General features: G+C 40.4%; 4 protein-coding genes across 7 annotated transcripts; 3 read left to right on the top strand and 1 right to left on the bottom strand.

The window, feature by feature from the left end:
- Positions 1-1017: 1017 nt before the first annotated feature.
- avp (arginine vasopressin) lies at positions 1018-2744 on the top strand. Its single transcript, XM_030415939.1, has 3 exons — positions 1018-1220; positions 2157-2361; positions 2471-2744. The coding sequence occupies exons 1-3, from the start codon at positions 1101-1103 to the stop codon at positions 2605-2607; spliced, it is 462 nt and encodes a 153-aa protein (XP_030271799.1). The 5' UTR covers positions 1018-1100; the 3' UTR covers positions 2608-2744.
- Positions 2745-9009: 6265 nt separating this feature from the next.
- ccl27a (chemokine (C-C motif) ligand 27a) lies at positions 9010-10627 on the top strand. Its single transcript, XM_030416114.1, has 3 exons — positions 9010-9123; positions 9759-9873; positions 10083-10627. The coding sequence occupies exons 1-3, from the start codon at positions 9060-9062 to the stop codon at positions 10189-10191; spliced, it is 288 nt and encodes a 95-aa protein (XP_030271974.1). The 5' UTR covers positions 9010-9059; the 3' UTR covers positions 10192-10627.
- A 6073-nt stretch (positions 10628-16700) lies between these two features.
- slc35d2 (solute carrier family 35 member D2) lies at positions 16701-20740 on the top strand. 4 transcript variants are annotated; one of them, XR_003984152.1, is made up of 12 exons: positions 16701-16949; positions 17098-17131; positions 17287-17373; positions 17469-17536; positions 17617-17688; positions 17873-17941; positions 18472-18574; positions 19218-19310; positions 19401-19468; positions 19570-19734; positions 19832-19963; positions 20509-20573. XR_003984152.1 is itself a non-coding variant. In XM_030418114.1 (12 exons), exons 1-12 carry the CDS (start codon positions 16822-16824, stop codon positions 20624-20626), a joined length of 1002 nt encoding a protein of 333 aa, XP_030273974.1. In that variant the 5' UTR covers positions 16701-16821; the 3' UTR covers positions 20627-20740. The 4 variants fall into 4 exon arrangements, 2 of the variants coding, with proteins under 2 accessions (XP_030273974.1, XP_030273975.1); XM_030418114.1 differs by having other exon boundaries at positions 19570-19648; positions 19881-19963; positions 20509-20740; XR_003984151.1 differs by having other exon boundaries at positions 19401-19734.
- A 59-nt stretch (positions 20741-20799) lies between these two features.
- On the bottom strand, positions 20800-25840 carry znf367 (zinc finger protein 367). The gene is made up of 5 exons (XM_030418116.1): positions 25247-25840; positions 24240-24390; positions 23827-23946; positions 23285-23423; positions 20800-23146 (listed from the first exon to the last, which is right to left on the bottom strand). The coding sequence occupies exons 1-5, from the start codon at positions 25523-25525 to the stop codon at positions 22885-22887; spliced, it is 951 nt and encodes a 316-aa protein (XP_030273976.1). The 5' UTR covers positions 25526-25840; the 3' UTR covers positions 20800-22884.
- Positions 25841-26061: the final 221 nt, after the last annotated feature.

Raw genomic sequence — 26061 nt, forward strand, 5'->3', positions numbered from 1 at the left:
TTTACTGCCTGTACATGCCAAATGTGCTTTATGCACTTAATAGTCAGAATCAGGCTAAAGCTTATTTTTCCTGGTTTATACATTTATGTTAAAATGAAAATAATAATAATAATAATAATAATAATAATCAATCTACCATAAAACTTTAATTTGATTCCACTAGTTTAGTAGTAAGATTTACTTTCAGATGAGATATTTTCATTTGTGAGAAGAAAAGTTTGTCACACTTAATGTCACATTGTTCAGGAGTGGACTGAAAGCAACATAAGACCGTATGTGTTTAATAAAGCATCGAGATTTGCCTGTGATGCTAATTAAAGAACTCCCTGACACTTCAACCTGCTGCCACCTCTGATGCTCAGCTTTGCACATTTATCCCTTTTACATGTTAATCAGCATCACAACAGCTAATGGCTGAAATACAACCCCGAGCATGCGACAGCACGCTGACGTGAATAATGAGCCTCGCATGTTTATGTTTATTTGAAATGCTAATGTTGTTGTGCTCGTTAACAGTTTTAAATCACAGCAGGGGGGGATAATTGGCGTGACCCTGAGGTCGCCACAGTTGCATGTGAGTCAGGTAGAAAAGAAAAAAAGACAGCTGATTTGTGCATGATCGTCATGAAACGCACTTAATCAGCGCGCTTATTGCAATCAATGCAATTAGCTGTCCACAAGTCTCATTAAGCCGTTCCTGTTGTGCCATTTTTTTTTCTGGGAGTGTGTACCCTCGCGCCCTGCCTCTCAGATTATGCAGAAAAAGTTACCCCAAATGAGCGTGTTGCAGTCTTGAATACAGAAGAAGGCATCTTGTGCTGTCACCGCTGTTAGATTTGTTAGATGGCACACATCTGATGCAGAGCCACCTCCGCCCGCGACCTCTCTCCGCGCGCAACGCCGGTGTCCTTCGCGCGCGCGCGCGCGCGCGCGTGTGGCTCGAGAAAACGACGCTGACGTCAGATACGAGTGTCAATCGCGTTCGTCAGGTCATGTCCATCTGCTTATAAGTGAGGAGAATCGGGACATCAGTCATCACATCCTCCCTCGCAGCAGGACATACAGGTGCGGTCGCGCTCATCCACAACCAGCCAGCAGCGATGCCTCACTCCTTGTTCCCCCTGTGCGTCCTGGGACTCCTTGCGTTCTCCTCTGCCTGCTACATCCAGAACTGCCCCCGAGGAGGGAAGCGGGCGCTGCCAGAGGCTGGGATCAGACAGGTGAGGACCATTATCCTTTCTGGGAAATCATCTGTCTTTGATGTTTAATTTTTATTTAATTTCCTTTGGGAGTCTTGTGAGTGGAAATTTACCAAAGTTGTCTGTGAGCCTATTCTGATATTGTATAAAGTAATCATCTGTGAGAAATCAGAAAAATCTGGTGCATAAAATGAAGGCAGTGTTAAGTAGGCTGTAAAATATGGGACATTGAATGTAATTGAATGTGAGTTCAGATATGTATAAAGAACAGCAGCCGAGATTACTTTGTAAAAAAAAAAAAAAAAAAAAAAAAAGTCAATCTAAGTTATGTAAGACATGATATAATGAAGACAATGTCGTTTCAGAAGATTCAAAAATCAAATCAATTGTTATCACATTTCCTCAGTGGAATTACAATCTGAGGGACAGTGAGAGACATCTTCTGTCCTTAGACCATCGATTCGAGAGAGGAAAAACTTGCCAAATTGACAAAAAAAAAAAAAAAACTTTTAATGGGGGCAAAAAAACAGAAGAAAACAGTTTTTAGTAGCATTAAAGTAGATATTAGATGTGTAAATCATAAACCTGTGTATGAAAGCTTATAAGAAAAACAAAAACTGCAGGCACCATCCACTTAAAGTTTAAAAATATATATATTTGCCATGATTTCTAGTGGAGCTAAAGGCGGGCTAAATAAACACATTAGAAATACATATTAACATATACTAAATATTTCCAGCATTTTCCTCAATTTTCATGGCTGTGTTCATTCCCACTATCAGCTTTGTTTGAATATGTCTGGGAAGAGTGAAAGTATTTGTATGTTCCTGCTGTATACACACAGATCAGAATAGACAGTGACAAAATAAAAGTAATAGTGTTAAAAAAAATAAATAAATAATGAACCTGGTTTGTAGTTTAGGGTTAATCCTTGAATCTTTCCAATTCCTCCACCAGTGCATGTCGTGTGGCCCCAGAGACAGGGGCCACTGTTTCGGCCCCAACATCTGCTGCGGGGAGGGCCTCGGCTGTCTGCTGGGCTCCCCGGAAACAGCTCACTGTGTGGAGGAGAACTACCTGCTCACCCCCTGCCAGGCGGGAGGGAGACCCTGTGGCTCTGAAGGAGGACGCTGCGCTGCTTCAGGACTCTGCTGTAACTCAGGTGCAGTTTGGTTTGATTCTGTTTTGCCATGTTCAGACAAGTAAAGAAGTCTTGTATGGTTGTTTTGGGCACAATGAGAATGAAGTTCCTCTCCTCTCCTCCCTCTCAGAGAGCTGTACGGTGGACTCTGACTGCCTTGGGGAGGTTGAGGCCTCAGACCCGTCCGACAGCTCTGCGGGGAGCTCGCCTGCAGAGCTGCTGCTGCGCCTGCTACATGTGGCCACCAGAGGACAGACCGAGTACTGACGCTGTCGCCTGCGGAGCCTCTTCTGCCTCTCAGGCCCTGGAGGTGCAGAATGAACATCATCCCTGTTCCACTATAAGCCTTGAGATTTGAACCCTGAACCAATAAAATGCCCAGTCGCGCTTTCTTCTCTCTTAAATCCCCCACTGTTGTGATTTTTCTGTATCTGTAAAGACAGAAAGAAGAGTGAACTTCAACTTTAGTAACTGGCTACTTTTATCCCAATCCTCTGGAAGAGGAGGCACGATGACGGCTTTGCAAAAGTAGAATTCATGCTTGTTCCCACTGAAAGAATGTATATACTAATGCACATACTGTAAACAAAATTGTGTTCTATATGAGGGTACAAAACACGCCTCAGAGCTCCATTTCAAATGAGTCGGTTGTAGCAGAAAACCCTGTAAATAAGTCGGAGATTGAAGATTGAAGTCATCCATGTGTCATCTGAATGACAGAGATAAAGCAGTTACGTCTTGTGTGTGAGAAATATTATTGTATGTTGAAAACGGGAGAAAAATACAGACTGAATCGCTGCCAAAAAAAACCCTTTCCCTCGTCTGCTGTCATTAATACATGATGCACTGATAAACCTGTTTATCTGAGTCTGCATGTGTGCACGTGTGTGTTTGTGTATGAAAACATGACTGAGACTGAAAGGGTATAGATAGTAACTACTTCTGAGAGATCCGCCATTACAATGTTTCATCAGTTTCAGTTTACTTGAATGCGCCACAAGTTTGTTCGTCTGCCACCTAAAACTAATGTTATTACTGTCATGGGGGTCAAGGAGGCTCAACAAAGGGGTTTTAAAAGTGAAGTTATCATTTATATATTCAAATTTAATTATTCGTACTTAATACTAGTAGGGGGCAGCATATCACCAGAGTAACCGCTAACTGCTGCTGACTGTAGCTGCTGTTAGTTAGCTAAGTTGGCTGAGCAGCTCTCAGTCTGGACAGAAAAGTGCTGGTGTTTCCACTGCTAGTACAGGAGGTTGGAACAGGACTGGGCTAGCTGGTTAGCATGCTAAACATGCTTTGTGACACAATACGTACAATTCATTGCACCGAATCGGGTGTTCCTTCACATTCAGTTGACAGTTGTAGATAATTGTTGAATGCTTTCAATGCATACTGTACTATTAAGGTAGATTCAAAGGTGGTTTGTAGCAATTTTTAGGGGAGACGAGCAAATGACCAGACCATATTCGACTGGCAGCCATTTTCCTCTGACATCACACTCAAGGTGGGAAGCTCAAATGTTGTTATGACAAATTGTCGTTATTTACGACTTGATCTGGAACTGTACAGATCATAAGTAGTGAAAAGCTGAAGGAGCGTTTTGCCATATTTCAAGTTAAAAGAACACATTTGATAAGCCGTTTGCTAACGTAAACATTGAACCATTAATGTTTGATTACGCCCAGTACCTTTTACCTCCCAGCTTAAATAAATGTGTCCCAGATGTGCACTGTTACTTTAGAAGACTTAAATTGACTTTAAAAGAACAACTCACACGTTGGACACACTCATTCAAGCCTGCAGGTGAAACTGGCAGGATGTAGTCAAACAGTAAGCGAGTGGCTGAATGGCAACGTTAGCTAATGGCTTATTAAATATGTTGCTTCATCTTGAAATATGGCAAAATGTCCCCCCTGATTTTCACTTGTGATTGTCTCTTCAGCTGCTCAGAGCCCCTCAACCTGAGTGTGACGTTTGTAGGATAATGGCTGCCGTGTGAATATCATCCATTCATCCCCGTCTTTACCTTACCGTAAGGTTAGTCTTATAGTTGGAGTTAACATATAGACATGCAGACGCATCAGTTGTTAACATAAACTGACAGCGCTGGTGTGGGATCAGACCTTTCACCACCTTTCAGTTCACAACTTTCTCTGTTGTGCATCGACATGTCCAATACGCGTAGATGAAAGCCAGTCAATTCTAATCGTCACATTCCTTTTGTGTGTGATGATTGAAGGCTCTTGTTTATGCCAGCACTGTGTGTGATGGCAGATGTCTGTAATGGGTTCCAGATCCAGCTGGAACAGGAAGCACAACGTCCCACATTTTGACAGTTACCTGTTTGGACTCATTCAGTACCTGTGTGGCACCTTAATCTTTTGGGAATTTGTTGCGAAACTGACTGAAGCCTCCCGTGTTTCCTATGACTCTGAAAACCCTCAACTTGTTTATGACTAAATGCAGGACAGTTTTATGACACTTTCACTTTCTTTCGTTTCTTCATTTCTTTTCTTTTTCCAGTAGCGACACACCCTTAATGCGTAAAACCAGCAAGTGCGGTCAAACCAGACCATGGCAGCTTGTTTTAAAGAAACAAACAAATCCAGCGGATTTAATTCACAAAGGGGGTTTAAAAAAAACTTGTCCGAGCCTTCCAGTACTGCTCAGACAGGAGGCGGACAAAATAAGTCTTCTGATTTGAAGGCATTACATGGGGATCATGTATTAAGTGTTGCACACATAATACGGATGCTGTTTTTCATTGGACGGTTTTGACCCTTGCCACATCAACAATTTTCCCAGATTGAAAAGATAAACAACAGAGAAGTCAGTCTGTTGATGTGCCACCATAAAAATTCCCCTAGGTGACAGTTTGATGTTTTTGTTACAATAATTACACTGTATGGTTTGCACGAAAGAGCTTTACAAGCCACACCTGAGAACACAATGAACGTGAAATGCTGTTTTTACTGCTGAGCTGCAGCTTCAGCACTGTTGCATCTTGTTGTCAGATCGGTATCTTTGCCAACTTGGGATTGTTTTGTGCCAGTTAAGCTGTTATCAATAGCGGCAATCTTCCGCTCCACTAGTACTTGAGGACTGTGTTGCCAAATCAGATTTCAAAGTCGCATTTATAATTAACTTTCTAAGTTAATCGTTCTACAGGTTCATGTGCTTGATCTCAGGCTTTCTGGTCGAATTAATATTCCCATGGTAGTTACTAAATTATCACGTCTCAAGCTCCAGAGGCCCTGAAACCTCCTCTGTTCGTGTCAGTCTATTATTATTATATGATGTATGCAGCATGGCTCATCTATTGCCTTGAGCTGGAGTGAGCCTAAGGCATGAAACTTGGCCCAATAACAGGAAACGTTTCCCATGAAACCTGAGCACCATTCAATCAAATGGTGACGTCAATTATGACCCTAAAAATGCAGTTTTGGAAATGCCACGCCCTGAACACAGTGAATCCAATTGACTCGAAACTGGACATACAAGTGTAATGCAATGTGGAGAATAACAGAATATGATCATTGAAAAAGAAATGACTGTATTAGATTGATGTTTTGTGTCTCTTTGCTTCAGATTTCAGTTGCACACTTAAATTCTCCACTTTTTCTCTGCCATCATGGATCTGAAGTGAAATTCGTGATTATCTGTCTGTGTGCTTTGGCCGTCGCCTCTACTGACGGTAACTAACGATTAATTCTCATGTTAAAACCATGAAAACACTCGCATTTAGTCAGTTTTAATCTGATGGTGAGTTATGTTCGTTCTTTTTAATTATATTTTTTTCTCATTTCTCCCGTTCCTTTTTACACTGATATTAATTTGACCTTTAATGTTTAATGGTGACCCATAAAACCTCTCTTTCGTGACTCTGGGTGTGGTTATTTTCAAGCTTTCATTGTCTATCCATCAATCAAATGAGATCCTGGTAAAAGAGTGAGTATTATTAAACCTGTTGAAGCCTGCCTCAGTACACATACCGGTACAACCTACTCATCAAGCAGTCACACTCAAAACGAAAGTAATACTTGTTTCATAAAAGACTTTCAGCTCAACGATGATTAAAGCTGGGGTTGGTATAACGGAAAAAAAACGTCATGCCCAGGCTAGATTTCCCCCCCAAACCATGAGCACGCACTGATCAACAACTGCCGATTCCTCGCGAGCGGTGGGAAGGAGAGTGTTTTGGTGCGTTGTTTTCATCACAACATCCAGTTACAAGTAGCTACCTCGTTTCTCATTCACCTGTCAGGAAAAGCCTAATTTTATCATATTTAACATAAACACCCAACATAGCCGTTGCTAGTACTTATAGCTGTCAGGGGTTGAAAGTGTATTTTGATGTAACTTATTGCTGGTTAGCTAGCAACAGCTGGCTATGGCAATTAGATATGGCAAAGCTAAAACATCAAGATAAGTGGTTGGACTGCTACACGGTTGTTTTGTTTCCCCTCAATGATTCATGATACACTCGATACACTCGATGATAATCATGATAATACAATGTTTTGCATGCCAGAGCTTCAACTATGAGAGCATCGTCGGCTCTGATGACACGTAAACACCAGAGTGAAGGTTATCATGACGTCAGAGAGGACAACGGGAGGGCAACCAGCATTGTCCGAGGAAGAGGAGGCCAGGGCCGTGGACGAGGAAGGGCGACAGGTCAAGGAACAGATGTTCATACATCGTGTAGAAGTTCTTCAAGCTCAAAGGATTGCACATGAGCAGGTATCAAATTTAGAACATAACTGTTATGCCAAGTAGTTTTTTACAATTTGAATTTGTGTTTTGATGCACGACAATAAACACAGTAAGTTGAAAAATGTAAAGGAAGATCAAGGGCTGGTAGTTCAAGTCAAAAGCATGAATATATTCATTTTGAAAATTATAAATGTCTTTTCTTTACACAATCAACATAAACAACCAACCCGTTAAAGCTCTTCTACCACAGAGGTATCATGACTGGTTATAAAAACAGATCAGTGTTGGCCAACAGGTTAGGCTTCTGATGTCGGTGCTGTCGCAATCGTCTACTGCTTTGGCAGCGATTGTCCTGTAGAAAGAAAACCACAGTTGAATATCTGCCAGTAAAAACAGCTTTACAAGGGCCTTCAAATATCATATTACTTTACAACATTACTTGTCCAGCACCTGTGACTAAGAAGTCATCATCTCTGCTAAAATGATAATAATTACAGACAAATAGGTGAAAGAAGGATGAAGAACTAAATGTATTTACAGGACAAAAAGCTGAATTTTAATGTGTTTTGATGTTGACATAAAGTGTTTATGGGGCATGCCAATTGTATTTATTTTCTCAAAAACAAGGCAGAACTGTTACTATGTATTTAAAAAATGATTAAAAGAACTGAAATCTGGAGTTTTTGTTGGGTGAAGAAGCTTATGTGATAGGTAGCAAGCGATTATTTGAAAGGGGTTGATAGGTGCATTGTGTGTTTCCCACATTCTACTGTGGTCAGCTGACAGTCAGATCATGAATCGAAATCAAAGTCTACTTTGTTGAAAAATGTCTTACCAATATGTAATAGTCTCAAGCAGTAAGCTAACGTGACTGCTCGGACCAGTACTTGAAGCATTTTCCTGGTGAATTTGGTGGACATTGATGCACAACCAACTTGATATGAAAGAAGGACACGTATATATGAAATTTGTCCATCAAAGTGACGTACAGATCCATGAATTAGAGTGGTCTGATCCATGTCGCAATCAGCATCAAGTTACACTTGCCTGTCAGAGAGACTAGCGGAGTGGATATTGGGAAAGCATCAGGACAAGGTTCTGCCGTGAACTATAGGACACAGGAATAGGATACATTTGTAAAACTTCCAGTTCAAAGTCTATATGAATGAACGTCACATAGATACCATCTATGGGCATGTGCTTACAACTACAATGCACACTACGTTCACAGATGTATGCAATCTTCCCCTGACCTCTGAACACTGGACTTGACCTCTCACACGTGTAGAGCACAGGAATTAGTCCGCCTCTCGCACACACCTCGTCTGGCTGATGTCCAAACAGCCCAGGGTAGCAGTGCATGTGTGAACACTGCTAACCCAAACCATAACCCTAAACTGTAACGTTACACCTAAATATGTTTCATATGGCAGTAGTCTATCATAAATAGCTAGCTAATGTTAGCTACAAGCTGACGATGTTAATGGTGGGCTAATACATACGAAAACGATATAAGGAGCTAACGTTAGCTATGTTGACTACATAATGCAGAGTAATAATACATTTACAAAAGAAAACCACCCGTCCAATAGGGGACACGGCCAACATGGCGTCCGTTTTCAGGCCTTTGACTTTCGCCATCGTTGAACAGCCTCTCCGGTGTTGACTCTCGTTTCACCTCCAGCTATCTATCTTCTTTTTGTTTTGCAGCCTTTCTCGAGTTGGTCTTTCTTCTCTTGCTCTGTTTGGCACTGCAAGCTGCTGTAGATACAGCTGGTAATGAAAAGTTTGGCTGCACTTTCTTTGCCATTATTACCAGCTCCAGCAGTGTGTTGAATATACTCCGGGCATGCGCAGTGAGTGATTGGCTGAGTCAGTGCAGGTGGGAAGGGTTGATAGACAGGTATCCATATGAAATGCGTGTGTGTGCATGTGTGTGTGTCAGTAGGCTATATAACGGCACTAAGACATCTTCTCCCCACATTTCCACAGCCATCATGGACCTGAAAGTGGCGTTTGTGATTATCTGTCTGTGTGCTTTGGCCATCACCTCTACTGAAGGTAACCATCAGGATTCATTCTCTTGTTAAAACCAAGAAAACTGCATTGAGTTTTTATCAGAAGATGAGTTATGTACGTTCCTTTAAATACAAGAACATTTGGAGAGTTCTTGTGGGGAGAACAGTTGAATATGACTGTTCATACGAATCTTTAAAGTTTGAACATGTTTGTGCATGTGTTGTAGGAATAGTAGAGGATCTCATTCCTTTTGCAGTTGTTCTTGTATCTGTTTATTGATTTAATCCAGCTGCTTTGTAATTTTCTGCAACCTGAAATTAGAGGGACTGTGTCAAACATGTTCCAGCGTGTGACCGGTTTTCTGTCATCCTGCGGTTACCGTTGCACAATACAAAAAACATCAGTCCTCTTCAGTTCAACAGCATCCAGCACGAATGTTCAACTCTAAACATTTTTCCCCCATTTTATCTGTTATTAACCTTGAGGAAAATGTGCCAACCGAAGATGTAATAATGGGAACATTTCCCAATCCCAGGGAAAAAAAAGGTTTATTGATTTTGATTAGATTAAACCATCAGGCTGTTACAGTCTTCTCCTTGTCAATCCCCATATTCTGTTATTTTTGCTTTTTTATGTTTTCAATATTGTTAACATGGATCTTTTCTCCCACATTGCAGGCATCCCAAAATGCTGCATCACAACTAAAAAGTTCATCCCTGGGCGCTTGCTGCGGAAGGTTCAAAGATACGAAATGCAGAAGGACAGCGGCGCCTGTGACATCACTGCGCTGATGTGAGTGATGAAGATCGGCAATGAAGCAAATGATCTCAGTCATTTTGTGGCTGCCCAGTTAGAAATGCTTCTTTTTCTTAGTAAACTGGCCATGACAATGAAATTAACTTCCAAGCATCAAGTTGAATTATGGTTCCATGTTAAGTATAAATGTATTTCTTCTTCCATTTAAAACTGAAACCTTACTTTCTTTCCTTGTTGGTCGGCAGATTGCATATTAAAGGCTTGAGCAGGCCGGTTTGTGCTGACCCCCAGGTGTTGGAACGCATGATATCGCTTTCGAAGAAGATAAAGCTGCACAAGTACAGAACACACTGAAGAGCTGTGCGATGAATATATGTCACAAACTTTGTTTGTATCTTGTGTTTCTACAGTTGGTGTCTCAGGAGCTTGTGTCATACAGAAGCCCTTATGATTGTTTCTTTTGTTTTTCACTGATGATACAACATATTGGATCAACTTGTGAAAAGGAGCGACTTGTTACCAGATTTATATAGTGGTGAAAAGTACAGTTTGTAGGTGCTTGTATTATTCCATTCTATACCCCTTTATACCTTTACTCCACAATATTTCAGAGGGAAATGTACTTTATTACAGCTGTTGTTACGTTTCAGGATAAGATTTCAATTAAAAACACCCGATCATTTATGAAAATACGATGTGTCACAGATTAAAGTAGACAAGGGAGCAGTTAAATCAGATCCACCTTGATTGTTGGACATTAAAGTGCTGTTTACATGTTGATGCAGCGATAATAAACATCCTGGGTTTTTTTTTTTTTAAATGTAACACTGACAGAGGCCATTGTGCATCATGAGTACTTTACTTATATTGCTTTATTTTGTGCTAATCTGTACATCTACTTAATTCAAATTTACATTTTTTGAATAATTTGAGTATTGTTTTATTGTGGTATTGGTAAATGGTGTGAACACTTCTTCCACCGCTGCATTTATACGAAAATGAAAAAATAAAATCTTTGTAAAACTTAATTTATGTGTTGTTTTTTCTTTCATGTCATTTTTAATGTCTGCCTCTTGATTTAATAGAGGTGATTATTGTTTAGCGTGGCACTGGGCGTCAGAGGAGAAGCATGAATATCACGTCAATACTGAGTTTAATTTGTATTTGGTGAAAATGCTTCAAGTATGCCAAGTGTTAGTTCTTTGTCATGACTGAGGACTGAAGGATACAGATGATATTTTATATATCTGAGGGATCCATAAATGTTACTTCAGATCTTTATAGACATGAAAGTGAGATTGACAGGATTCTTCTTGTTCAGTCTTGTCCTCTGATGATGAAAACCCTGACCTGACTCCCTCATCTGTCATGACTAATCCCACAAAAGACGAGCTGTTGCTCACAGCAAAGCCTGTAAAACCCTCAGGAAGGATGATTTATTTAGTTTTCATTCCACAGTGAGCTATCATCTTAAAAATCAGTGGCAGAGAAGTCCAAGTATTGTACTTAAATGCGTTTATAGCAGACATCTTTTGCAAAACAAGAACATTTGTCATCTCAAACCTCCTTTGATGTAGTTTGAGTTTTGATCTTTCGCCCATTCGCAGTTGTAAAAATCATTGTTTTCTTGCTCAAATGTTTCAAATCATTACTTTTTCATCCTTAGATAAAATTTTGTAAAAGCTAACCTTGGTGTTATGAGGATGGACACTTTTTAACACTTTCTGACGCCTCGGTGTTCCGTTTTTTTGTGTTTTCTCTATATGAAACTTAAAAAATAATGTTGATGGAAAACATTTTTCTCCCAAGTATCAGTATCAAACATTTTTCTCCCAAGTATCATTTTTCTCCCAAAAAAATCTTCTTTCCCTTGAGTGTGCCTTTAGAAAAACTTCTGTCCAGTAATATAGAGCATTAAAAACAGACACTTAAATCATCCAAACTCAAAGAAATGCATTATACAATTAACATACTTGTTTTTTAGTATCCTGCTGCATGTATTCAGTGAAAGTGAGAAATAAACTATGCTTACATTGTGCACTGATACAGACAAAAGGAACTCTGGCCTCAGGCTGTGTCTGACGTTGTCGTAGCACTGTTTAGTCTTCCAGGTTTCATTCATGAGCTATCATTAGTCAGATGTGTGGGATTTTTGTCTTAATTTCCACTGTGTCCTTGTATGTAATCATGGATTTTGGTTACATTTTATTACAATCCAGAAGTGGCAATGTAAAAATTACAGTAAGACCGAGGTATACAGCGATACACCACTTCACTCACAGTCACAGCCCGGTTAAAGCCTGAGTAGGCTTAGCACGAAATGAAAATGTAATTACATGTTGAAAAACTCTGAAATGACACACGAATCACATTTAGTGAAGAAACAAATATTTGTATTACTTCGCTGGTATGACACAAAGCATTTCCACACATCCTCATACCTGAAGGATTCAATAGGTTGATTGCCTGTGACTCCGAAACGACATGAACATCTTCAGCACACTTTGGCAGTTTGGGAAGGCTTAGCCAACAGAACTACATGTGACGTACAAATATTACGGACATTACTGCAGTTACGTTATGAATGTGGCGTCACTTAACTCCATTGGTAGGTCAAGATAAGTTATCGTTGACTTTTGGTTACACACTGCGGCAGAGATTGTTGCTCTTATTGCAACATCACCCATTTTCCTCCTTTGCCGCTGTAATAATTGCTACAGCCACTTGAGGCCAGCAGCCCGACAAGAAATGTAAATGTGGGTCAGAGTGGGCTGCGGCAGGATTAAGATTTTGGATAAAATGCACTCAAACTAAATCAATATAAAACCAAGTTATTGAGTTTGACATCTTCTTTATGCCCCTCCTGTGAGGATATTTAAAAAAAAATTAATTTCACCACAATCAACCTGTCTTAAGTATTTCTTATCACACTCCACAATAAAATCTCATACCCCATCCCTGAGTCAGACATCAGACAGTTTTGATTTTAAAAAAAAAAGTGATTAATGTCTTGGTTTCGACAGAACACCACCTCCAGCACATTTCTAGCAATCTGAGTCACCTGGGTTTTTAAAACGCGAATAAGCGCTTTCTCATATGTGACTACTCGAGTCAGAGCAGGTTTCTCCAGTCAATGAGCCTTTAATGTGTGTTTTCCTACGCAATTCATCAAGACGCTCTTACCAAACCAGGGGACGTTTTAATGTTCTTGTCAGAGGCCTGAAGTCATATCTGAACAGTTAAAATGTCTGTCAGGCTCTGTGACGTCAGCAACGGAAAAGATTGTAAGAAAACAAACAAGTCGGGGCCGCAGCAAAAGTTACCATAACTCACGAGAACATGTGAGCTGTGCGATGTTGAACTCCTATTGACACTTTCATATATGATCATTATTCATCAGTAATCTAACTGTCAGCCAGGGGTGTTTGGCTGTGGCTCATGTTGTCTCAACGGGCAACGTGTTGAAATGTTGATCAAAGAGATATCACTGTAGTTGGACAAAGAAGATACAAATTATAATTTACAACTTTAATGTAAATTGAAAATGGATAGCCTCAAGCATGCGGGAATAGAGAGCAGGCTTGCACCGACAATGAATCCACTGAAAGATCTTGCGGTTATCTGTCACTTCATCAGTTCAAGAGGTTTTTCTTTTAACTGTGAGGACTCCACGGGTCTGATGTAATAGCGCCCTCTAGTGGAGGACAGATCAGAGTCAGCTTTACCGGCCAGTGTGTGCACTGAAACACAAACCCCACATACTTCACAGGAAGGCAGAAATACCTCATACACTTCATATTAGAGTGCACTGACTTTTTATTAGTTATCATAGAGCACTTGTTAATGCCTTATTGTCTTTGAACATATCCTGCAGCTATAGGCCGTTAACTAAGAGTTGTCCTTCAAATACCTCCTTATTACTTCTTATTGATAGCAAGTCAGGAAACTGTTATACATGAAGTAAATCTTACATGTTTTGCTCATTACGGGCCTTAATCATCATCCTTAACAATGATAAAATAAAAGTCATCTTCTCTGTGTGTTTTTTGTCTTGTCTTTAAATATGAATGTTTTTTTTTTGTTTTTTTAAGTAACAAAGAGTAATCAGGTGACATTACTTGATGTTGTGACGGGTGATTAATAGTAACCCTCCCAATCCTGCATGTATGCCACTAATCTGCATGCCAATAAGCAACAGGTTAATGATGAATAGGTGTTCCCTTGTCTAAAGTGAAACCAGAAATACTGCCATCAATCAGCTCCTGACTACTGTGGCGAAGTAGCACCACGCTCTGTATGAAGTACTACCTCCTTACACAGTTTCACTCAGGAAACTGGCTTCGAAATGACAAACGATCCCGCTCGCTTTGTTAGATCTTATCTTCACCATCAGACGACTTTTCTACAACGCTTGACTCTATAAATACCTCGAGATAGTGAGGGATAATAGAAAGCAGCTGCCATTTATAAGATGTATACTGGAGATATGCACTTTTGCACAAACAATTGGGTGTGCTTCCTTCAAATGAGGAAGTTTGTCCTCCAAAAAGCAGATCTGTAGTTGCAACATACAGAGAGTTACTGTCTACTGAAGCGTGATGACCACTTGTAGCCTAACAATGTTTAACTTGGCATGACAACCAGGCAGCTCTTCAGTCTAAAGCGAAGTAGAAATGGGCTGTGCGGTGTCATTAAAGGAATAAGATGTCTACTTGAAGGTGCCTTGTAGAGTTTTGCTGTAAACACGTTTTCTGTTTTAATCCAAAACAAAACATTTGTCTCCCACAGGCCCAACGAATGTGATGAGTGTAGGGAGAGAGCTTAAAAGGTGTAACTGGACTCACCCATCCACGTACTTTATGTCGCCTACTATAAGGCCCGGACAGTGTTTATCATATTCAGCTGTCAAAGTGTGTGTTGGGCTTCAGCCTGGTGAACATATGTACTATAAATTGTGGATTTCAAGTAATTATGTGTAGTATTTGAGCATTAATAGTAATTTTCAGGCAGTAAATGTACCTAAGTATCAAACATACGGGTAAAAGTGAAATGTCTATGTTTATCTAAACGCATACATGTACTGCATACTGTGGGTCGATCGATTATTTTGCCTGACTGATCATTTGCAGCATTTTTCTCACTGTCCAAATGAGTGTTTTTTAATCCAATTGCCACTAAGATAAATGTGGCTGTGATGCAACATGCAATCTGCAGAGTGAGAAGCAACTAAAGTTATCAAATAAATGTAGAGAAGTGAAAGAACAATATTTACTTCCAAAATGTAGTACAGCAGAAGACTCAAAATTGTAGGTAAAGAGTACATCTTTTACAAGTCTCAGGGATCACTACTTCATGTGTGAAACAGAGAAGTATAAAGTCTTTTGTGACTCCGAGAAGCAGCATGTAATCTGGTAAATTGCCTCCAGTAATGGTGGTAACGTTGCATTGTGGGTAATGTAGGCGGGAAGCTTTGAAATGTAAGTCAGCAGATCGAGTATTGAACTTCTGCAAACTGTTGGACAGTTAAAAAAAACAAATGATCAAAATGGAATTTGAACCAGAGGGATCCGCCCTTTACTTCTCTTTCTTTTATAAACCTGACACATACATTACCCACAATGCAACATAGGCAAAGCAAGGCAAGTTTATTTGTATAGCACGATTCAGACACAAGGCAACTCAAAGTGCTTTACAGGGGCATTAAAAATGACATAAAAAGACATTAAAAACAGGCAGGAAGACATCAAGAAACAAAACATTATAACAAGTTTAGAAACAGTAAAGTAAGCTCATATAGGACAGTGCAGATCAAAGCCTTGACATTGCTTCAGTGAAAGGCTGACGTAAACAGACAGGTCTGAGACAGAGAGGTGAGAGTTGGAGCAAACCTGCAGTTTTCTGGGAGTTTTGCTAAATAACTGAATGCGCCTTCTCCATGTTTAGTTTTGACTGTGAGGACTGAACGCAGACCTGTACCTGAGGACCTCAGAGGTCTGGATGGTTCATAACGTAGCAGTAGATCAGAAATGTATTCTGGACTAAACAATTCAGTTCCCACAGCAGGATTTTGACAGACAGGACGCCAGTGTAAGGACCTAAGAACTGGAGTGATGTGATCCACTTTTTTTTGGTTCTTGTTAGCTGCTGACTGACATCACTGGAGGCAATTAATCAGATTATAACTTCATCTGGAGTTACCCCCTTTAAAGCAGTACACTTGAGTAAATGTACTTAGTTCCATGCCATCACTGAAACTGAATGATTAGCCAAAAATGTTTTAAATAACTCATGATCGTGTGTGGTCATTGAAATATTACACACTGGAATAACAGTATAAGTCATGTAGTCATAGGCTTAATTTAAAAAAAGTGAATAAATTGATTTGTTATAATCAGAATCAGAATCAGAAATACTTAGTTACAGCTGCTCCCATTCAAAAGTCTTAGAAAAGACTAAAGACCATTAAAAAATTATATAGCCTAAGCAAGATTAATAGAAATAGATTAAAAATATAAGAAATGTACGTTCTACTAGAAATATATCTATATACACATAAAAAATCATACAAATTGATAAAGTTACTTTTTCAAATAAATGAAAAAATAAAAATGAAACAGAGAATGGATGTGGAAAAATACACTTTGATTCAATTGTCATGTGCAAATATATTACATTGATTAATTAAATAAATAAATAAATAAAATTATAAACGAATTAACTGTAAAATACATAAAGTTAAAAAAAAAAACATTTTCTAAAGTTTATCTTTTTTAAATATATAAGCAAAAAAAAAAAAGAAAGAAAAGAAACTATCCCACTGTTGATGTCACGTGACTTCCTGTAAACGAATGACAATTGTGGTTGAGGTCCGCCCACTCTGTGTGCAGCTCGAGCCTCCTGGAGACTCCGCCGAAAACCAGGAACTGCCCCACCTCAGAGGAACATCTCGCAAGAACTCCGACAGGTGTTTTAAAGTGTTTCAACATGTCCGCCAAAGCGTGTCCGGAGCCGGCTGAGCACTCCGGACACCAACGCTTCTTATCCGCTGTGTTTTACGCCGGCAGCTCGTTTCTTATCACGGTAGTGAACAAAACCGTGCTGACGGGCTTCAGGTACGTTGTGGCGCTGTCACACAGAGCGAGTCACTCGTGGGGTCAGTGAATAAGAAGCTCACACACGTAGAAAGAAAGGCTGTTATGGTGTTATAGCACACAGTATGGAATCACAGTCTGCTGCTGTTTATGTTGTGGTTCTGTGCAGGTTCCCCTCCTACATGTGTCTGGGCATTGGCCAGGTAAGTTGTCCAGGTGTGAGTTTTTATCCCCCATCTCTCTCTCCCCCTCTGTGTGTCTCACACATACACACACACACACACACACACACACACACACACACACACACACACACACTCTCTCTCTCTCTCTCTCACTGTCACTTTTGTCCTGTCAGATGATCACCACTCTTGTTGTCCTTTACGCTGCCAAACTGAGCAAAACAGTCCAGTTTCAAGACTTTGACAGGAGCATTTTCTTAAAAGTAAGCATTTCTCACGTTTCAAATCATATTTATCATCCTTTATTTGACCATATAGTGTTTTTCCAAATGGGTACGCCTTTTTATTTTCTTGCCAGATTTTCCCTCTTCCTTTGCTGTATGTTGGGAACCATATAACAGGACTGGCCAGCACCAAAAAACTCAGGTATCACCAGTTCATCTTATCCAGTGAAGCAGATTCTTTCCTGAGGGTTTTACAGCGCTCATTCGTGTTGTCTTTTACAGTTTACCCATGTTCACAGTATTACGGAAATTCACTATATTGATGACAATGATCCTGGAAGTATACATACTTAGGTAAGACATGTGTTTGACTGTTCCTTAGCTGTTAGAGCTCTGACACATTTTATATATTAAAAATGATCTTATGACATGTGGCTCTCTTCGATGGAGAGATTTATTATACGTTAACCAGTCGAACTGAACAACATAAGAGCTTTTGGCTTCGACCTAAACATTCTGTGTTCCTTCTTCACCCCAGAAAAACGTTTCCAAAACGCCTTGTGTACAGTGTTGTGACCATAGTCCTCGGTGCCATGGTGGCTGCAAGGTATGAATGTGTTTAATTAATTCATTTAATTGCAATTGTGGGAGCACTTTCTATGAATCCCATGTGTATAATGCATTATAACGCGTTGTGAGCATACTTGCAATGCATTTGTATGCACATGCAGTTCTACATATTCATTGTTATAAGCACTCGTGGATATTTGTCATGTTTTATAATAATATCCATAAGTCATTGTTACACCATTGTTTATAAAGCAGTCAAAACATTAGTATATTGGATTACTGTGGTGTTAAATCAGAATTATCTATGTATTATATGTTGGTACCTGTTATAAGGTTCAGTGTGTTTTCTTGCATTGACTTACAATCACATTATAACACATTATAATAGTTATTATAATGTGTTATAAAATAATGAATGTATATTACAACTATATTACTAACTTTATGTGTTACAGAAGTAGGCTTCACAGAGCGTGTTACGGCGGTAGTGAATAGATTGCTTACGAATCTGAACCAAGAGCAGACAGAACACCTGTGCTTTCCCTCCATCTTTCCCCTTTCCTCTAGTTCTGACCTGGCCTTCGACGTGGAGGGATACACTTTCATCCTGCTCAACGATGCCTTCACTGCCGCCAGCAATGTGTACACCAAGAAGAACCTTGGCACCGATGTAACGTTACCTTCACATCCTGTGCAAGTAGAAGGGATTAGTGTTGTGTTTTATGGGTAGTTTCAGAGCAGCTCACTTGTCTGTGTGGGTGTGGGAAGCTAACTGCAGTATGAAGTGCCTAAAGATTATAAGATATAGACTGTAGGTCAAAGTTAAACCTGTTTTCCTGGTCCTAAATTCTAATGCGAGAGAACAACGCTCAGACGTTAATTGCCTTATTATACTAATATTCTAAATGTGGTTTAGTGTCAAAGCTGGTCCAAGAAAATCATACATTCAATCATTAGCATATCATGTGTAAACAGAGGTGGAGGATTTAGTTTGGTTTGTTTAGACTTTAAGTAAATAGGACTTTGAACACACCGTTTTCGTGGTAGCGCACACACACTTTACATAAAAAAAAAAAAGGACGATGGCTGGGTTCACTCTCTCAACCACGTATTTTAAAATCCCCACCTTTAGATTCTGACAGCTGTTGTTTATAGAGGTATAATGTCTCCAGAGTAAGCAACACTTTGTAGTGTTAACATGCAGAAAAAGTCATTTTATCAGGTTTTGTGTTTGTTACACCTCCACAAATGATCTGTATGTTCAATTTTGGTCACAATATATCTCACATTTTCCTCTTTGTTTTCTTCCAAAGGGCCTCGGAAAGTACGGTGTCTTATTTTACAATGCACTTATCATCATCGTCCCCACTCTCTTGGCGAGTGCATTTACTGGAGACTTACACAAGGTACGTGCAGTAACTGTGACGTGATCCAATGCAGTCTTTCGGTTGTATGCTTTTCCTTTCCCGACCACCTCGTAATGTTTTGACCCACAGGCAGCCGCATTCGAGGACTGGGTTGAAGCCACATTTATTGTTTGTTTCCTCATGTCGTGCTTCATGGGGTACGTCACTAATTCACTTCGGACTGTTCAGTTACACCTTTTGGCAACTCAAAAATCCTTTAGTCACTCAGTTTTTTTAAGACTCAGCTCTGTTTTTTCAGATTTGTGCTGATGTATTCCATAGTTCTGTGCAGCTATTATAACTCAGCGCTAACTACTACAGTAGTGGGCGCAGTAAAGGTAAGACCTCACTGATAACAAATATTAGTTTTAGATTAGAACGCGCACGCTACTTTAAAGTCTCACCTGCACGTGGGTCTGGATTTTACATCAGATGGCAGGCGATAAGCGATCATAAAACACTGCATATTCAAACAATTCCTTGGCAGAGGCTATGATGTATTGTCACATTTTTATTTGTCCAGTTTCCACTAACAAGATCTTCGTTAACATGTATTAAACCTCTCTTAAGAATGTTGCAGTAGCCTATATTGGCATCTTTGTGGGTGGAGACTACCTGTTCTCTTGGACCAACTTCCTGGGCCTCAGCATTTGGTAAGAATATATTCTGGGATTATTTTCTTTTCCACTGTTCATATCATAATTTCATAAAATGTCAGTATGAACTGTGCCTGGCGACAACTGGGGATTGTTAGATGATCAGGCCACAATGTTTCTTCATACATTTACTTTCAGTTTGTGGGAAAGATACTCAGAAAAGCAAAGTCTTGGAAAAAGTGCCCAGCTGTTCACATAAACAAAAAAAAAATTAAATACTTCACTACTTGTGGGAAAGTGCAAGGAAGGTCAACTCTGAATTATGCAAAATAAGCAATCATTAATGTCTGAATTTCCCAATAGATAAAACCAGAATTCATAAAAAGTTGGGACGCTGTGTAAAACATGAAAAGGAGTAAGATCATTTGCTAATAATTTTCGACATACCAATATTGAACACAGTACAAGTAGACAGCATCCAGACTTTTTTAGAATCAAGCTTGTAAGATTAGTTTTAGGCAGTTTTTAAAAAAAAGATGAGCCTTAGCTGCAACAATTTTCCACGACTTCACACTTCATTGATTGTATCTTGTGCTTTGCAGTATGTCCGGCGGACTAGCGTACTCATATCTCACCTTTAACACTAAATCATCGACAAGAATCAGTGAAGCACCGGAGCTGAAGATTCACATTACAGAAGACTCCACAGTCACTGACTAACTGGACGCTATTTTTGCATTCACCACTTGGTGGCATTATTCTGCTTCATATTGGAGCATTGTATTGCTTCTACCCTTGTATTCATTTAAAATAAATGAATTGGTTTGTCCTGGATGCATTGCTGACACTTTCTATAATTTTTTACTGCTAAATCAAGACAAAAGACACGTGTATAAAGTCTGGGTCAGGTTCAGTGAATGTTTATTGAAGACCAGTAATTATATAACAGTGTGGACAGCCTGTCAGAGAAATCTTACCTTTGAAATGTGTAACATAATGTCTATCAAGCAAGCACTACACATGTCACAAACATGAAAACTGTTGGGAGGATTGTTAGCAGGGAAAACTGAAACTATGTATTCATAGCTCTCCACAAATTGTGCACACTCAATATTCTAACAAACATAATGTGTATATATTAAATGCCATACTTTCTTCTCGAACCACAAAATAGACTAAGGGTTAGAAAACGCTTCAAAATATACTATAATTGGGTACAATAAATCATTTGGTGTTTTGATTATCAACAAATCTGAACTTCCAGTTTCACCGAAAACTCCACATGGGTAATTTGTAAATAAGACAGATTCAAACTTCTCAGCTAGAGTGATAGACAGGTTGTCAGATCAGACTTCCCCGAGACAACCAGAGGCAGGGCAGTAATGAGAGGCGTCCTACAGTGTTGAAGAATGTAGTGTTGTTATTTTATAAAAGGAGAAAAAAATAAAATCAAAATCAAACAACCAGCACTACACAAATCAGTTTATAAAAACATGGGCGCCATTTTCTTGGTCATCTACAACAAATTTAATCTTCAGCGCATTGCAAGCATAATCCAAGACTCACCGGGGGTTCTGTAAGTGCTTAAATCGAAGTAAGTGGGATATTTAAATTTATATTCTAAAATGGACTTCATGTTTTTTTTAAAACTTGATGCCAGAATATTTATCTGCACACAAAATGATTCCAGGGCTCTCAGATAGCTGGAACAGAATGTTGATAAGAAAAAAAAAATGGTAAAATAAATATCGCATAATTTAACCCTTTGAAGTGAGATGCTGCACCACACACTACTATGATGCTATGCCCGTATCGTAACTGGTCGGCCAGCTTTTAATATAAAAGGTGACAGACATCTTTCATTGAAAAAAAAAAAAGAATACAAAAATCTCCCGTCTGGTTGGAAAACAACTTTAAACCTGCATTTTGTAAACACGTTCCTTGCATCTGTGATGAAAAACAGCTGTTGAAATTGAAATATGGCATGTCCTAAAAAAGTACTCTGGAGCTTTTTTAAGTATTAGTTGTAATATTTAGTTGTATACTTAAATCCAGAAGGCAGTATAGTCAAATTGAAGTTGACTTTTCCTGCACGTCTCTAGTAATGTCATGTGGATATAATTATGTATAAATAATGAGAAAAGCTGTCAAAGTTTGGATATTTTTTGAAGTCTTGTGCCTCACCAGACCTCTGGATTAGGCTTGCAATGATCACCTCTCATTCGCATATAAAAACAATGTTACATGCTGGACTAATCAAGCTCCCTTGACTTGTTTTCGTCTCCTTTACATCCACCTATTCACACTTCTCTGAGCGTGCTGTAATGAACGAGGATCAAACGGACCCTTTCTCAGTCCATTTCTACCACCACTGCTGTCGTCAGTGGCAGCGAAAAACTGTGCTTGCAATGCTGGAGATGAAACCTTGGGAGCATGATGAGAGGCCATCACACAGCTGGAATGCAACCTCCTGTGATGTACCACACCCTGTATCGTTCTGTCCATCTGAGCTTAATCCATATATACATCAGTCATACACACTCTGTGACACTCACAGCATACTTAAAAAAAACTCGTTACCATCAAAGTGCAAACAAAACAAATTACGACATAACTCTTTCTTTGCCTTCAGAAGACATGAGAAAGAAAGACATTCTTCATATTGTCAAATCTACAATTATAGCAGCCTAAAAAGGATAAAATGGAAGCTGAATAAGGTGCTTTAGCTTGTGCCTTCCTGGTGCTGTGGGGGGTGGGTGGGGGGAATAGATGATGTTTGTGCTCAACACTGATCTCAGGCCAATTCAGCTCTCTCTCGAAGTCTGGCTTTACAACTTGATAGAATAAACTAAACTAGTCATTGATCTGCATTTAACAAAACTCTCTAGCTACAGCACAAACTGCAGGAAGGCGGTTTTGGGAATGGAGGTATGAGGAGCAGGGGGTGGGAATCCAGGGATAGGGAAGTGGGTGGGTGTTCAGGCGGACAGGTTGTTGGCCAGCTCAATGAGCGCCAGAGCGCCGTGGAGACGCTCTCGTTGCTCCTGGAGGCGGCGCTTGGCAGCACCTCCCCCCTGGCTGCCCTTCTCCTCCTCCATGGCCTCTTCCTCTTCTCCGTTTTCTTCATCAGACTGGAGAAACTCCATCGGATCCTGCTGCTCCTGGTCCTCTGCCCTCGCCTTGCCCTGTTGCTTCACCTTTGTGGTTGTAGGGGCACGCTGCTCGCGGGTTTGCCAGTACCTGCAAGAACAGAGAAGAGTAGTGTACATTAGAAAAATTCTCACTAAATGCACAACACAAGTTTTGAGGCAAAACTGTGACTCCGGATGCAAAACAGGCAATTTTAGCTCTAGTGTGGAATCCTGTGTATTCACTTACTTTGCCAGCCACTCTGCTACAGCCTTGTTATCCACAGACTGGGCCTTCCCCAGGCCCTCCTTTGGTTCCTCTCTCTTCAGGCGGGAGAAAGGATGCTTGGGACAGTGACGATTGGCATGTGTGAACCGATTGCCACATCCTAAAGAGGAAGCAACAGGTATAAATAAATTCTGTAAACCATTAAAGGTCACATTTATCCGATGACATCTTGTGGTTTACTTCTGCTAAGAAAGGGCAGTATGAATAGTGGATCAATCTTATTCATATCCATGTCTGCTGATTTTCAGCTTTGACATGTATATTATATCAAACAGTTTCACTGTCAGAATTGTGTTTATTGGGTACTTTCCAAAAGTTTCAAGCCAGTTAAAAGCTCCAGTCGGTCACACTAACCGAGGCCAATTTCAGGCCACTGGGAAAGTACCCAGAGTACCTCAAAATGAAAGCTCACAATACTTTGGCTTTGTTGTCTTTAAAATCTGATCATCACTTTCATGACAATCTGTTCATCTTAACAGTGTAGTCTTTTTCTAAAAACCCACCTTTCTCCGAGCAGACAAAGGGTTTCTCCCCAGTGTGCAGCCGCTGGTGCGTCTTCAGCTGACCACTCTGGACAAACGCCTTCCCACAATTTGGGTAGTCACACAGATAAGGCCTCTCTCCTGAGGGAATGAGAGATTGACATGGTGTTACTCATATAGAACATTACTTAAACGTGTACAGTAAAGACAGGTACAAGGAGGTCAATTATGCTTTCAAAGATGTACATAGCTGTGCCTCTTCCTGCAGCATTTTACTGTTGACATGACCATGCCTACTTCAAAAAGGCAGAGAAAAGGGCATTATGGACTCACAGTATGTCCACCCTTGTCAAGGCAGCTATCTTTTTAACCATAAGCCGATTTGTCACTGAATTGTAAAACATTCCCCAAACCCGCCTCCCTGAGCCTCTCACCTGTGTGTGTCCTCTTATGAGCCTGAAGAGACTTCTCTCTGGGAAACACTCGGTTGCAGATGTTACAGCGAATGCGGCTGGACGAAGTCTCCCCTTCGCTTATGAGCTCCCGGACGGTGTCAGCCCGAGGACGCCCTCTGCGGATACCATCCTGAATACACAGATTCATTTACATTAGGAACAGAGACAGGACAAAGACAATAACATATTTACATACTGAGCAGCAGCCACATTTGGCAGACAGAGCACAACATTTTAATATATGTTAATGTTGAATATAAATAAAGAATGTGTACACAAGCACCAGCACTTTATGTAAATATACTTATCAACTCAAACTGATTTGTTATTACAGAGCAATAATCAATATGGTCTGTGTTTCATTCATACAATGTAACATGATATCAAGCATCACTCCCTTAGCTGAGCTCACGTGTCACATTGTAGCAGGACGCACGTTCGTTCATCATAATTCATTCACATCCGGTTACACTTTTGGCGCGCGACTCGACGTCATGTATGAGCAGCTGCTCCAGAACCAGGAAGTAACTTGGGTTTAAAATCCACCATGTCACACCCTAATGCGCGGGCGTTTTTTTTAAATGACTCTCCATCTTGTCCTTATTAAGGCCGACTCCACACACAAAGTCGCCTTTTTAAAGTAGCAACGATACGAGAAATCACCAGTTTACATGCAGACTTGTGTTAATGTTCCCCAAAGACTCACTTTGCGATAGTTTGTGTCTTTACAAAGATGTTAACAGTCTGTCGCATCACGTGCACTCTTCTTCTTCTCCAAGCTCGTGCTCCTATAAGTAACTACTTAAAGATGATAAAAAAAAACTAAAAAGTGAGTGTTGTTATAACTTATACATGTTGTGTTGTTTGTTTATTACTGCGTTGTCAACATCCTCTAATTGTACAGGAGTAACTCGAGTTAACCTACAGCTCAGTCTGTGCAGCGACATGTGTCAATCACAGCGGTTAAGATAAAAAAATAAACCTACCCTGATCTGCTCAGGTGTTGGAGATGTGTCCGCGTCCGTCGCCGTCTGGGTCCCGGTGGGCGACGAGGCTCCGCTCACTGAGCCCGGGCTCAGAGTCACATTGTGGGCGTTCTCACCCCACTTCCACGGGTAGACCATGAAGTCGCTGAAGCCGGGGCTCGTCGGCGTCAGGGCCTCCGCTTTCCGGGGTTTTATCGGGGTGGTCTTGATGACGGACACCAGAACTCTCTTCGGAGAGTCGTTGCAGAAAATAACGTGCGGGTGCTTGTTGTCCGCCATTGTACAGGGTGGGTGTCAAAACTCCGCAGAAGCAAGCAAAAAAAAAAAACTGTAAACGTTACAAACTCTGATAAAAAAGTTTAAAAAAAAAATTAAAGTTATAATCAGTGCGCCGTTCAGTCTGGAGTGAATATGTCCTTCATTTCCTAAGAGGAGCAGGGGAGAAAAGTCTCGGATCCGTTTGTTCGCTACGAAGTATCCACCAAAGATACAGTGAGATATAAAGGTGATGATAAGTTTCCTTCTTGCCGCAGCAGGCCGTCAGAACTGACCTGTGTGCGCCCACAGGAACGTTGTCCCGCGTTGCAAAATCGCGCCCGAGACGTTCAGTAGCCAATCAGCTGCGGAGATCCGCTCCTACGTGCCAAATGTGGCCAATGGTAGCACGGCATAGATCCCGCTGGCCAATAGGGAGAAAAGAGAACGCTCTGTGCGGAAACGGTTGGTGGATACGTTTCTATCCAATAAGGTTTAAACACTTGACGCGCGCCCTCGCGTCACATCGATATTGGCCAATGAGGATGATCGCAGCACAA

This window comes from Sparus aurata, chromosome 5 (assembly GCF_900880675.1).
Source record: "Sparus aurata chromosome 5, fSpaAur1.1, whole genome shotgun sequence".
Lineage (NCBI taxonomy): Eukaryota > Metazoa > Chordata > Actinopteri > Spariformes > Sparidae > Sparus > Sparus aurata.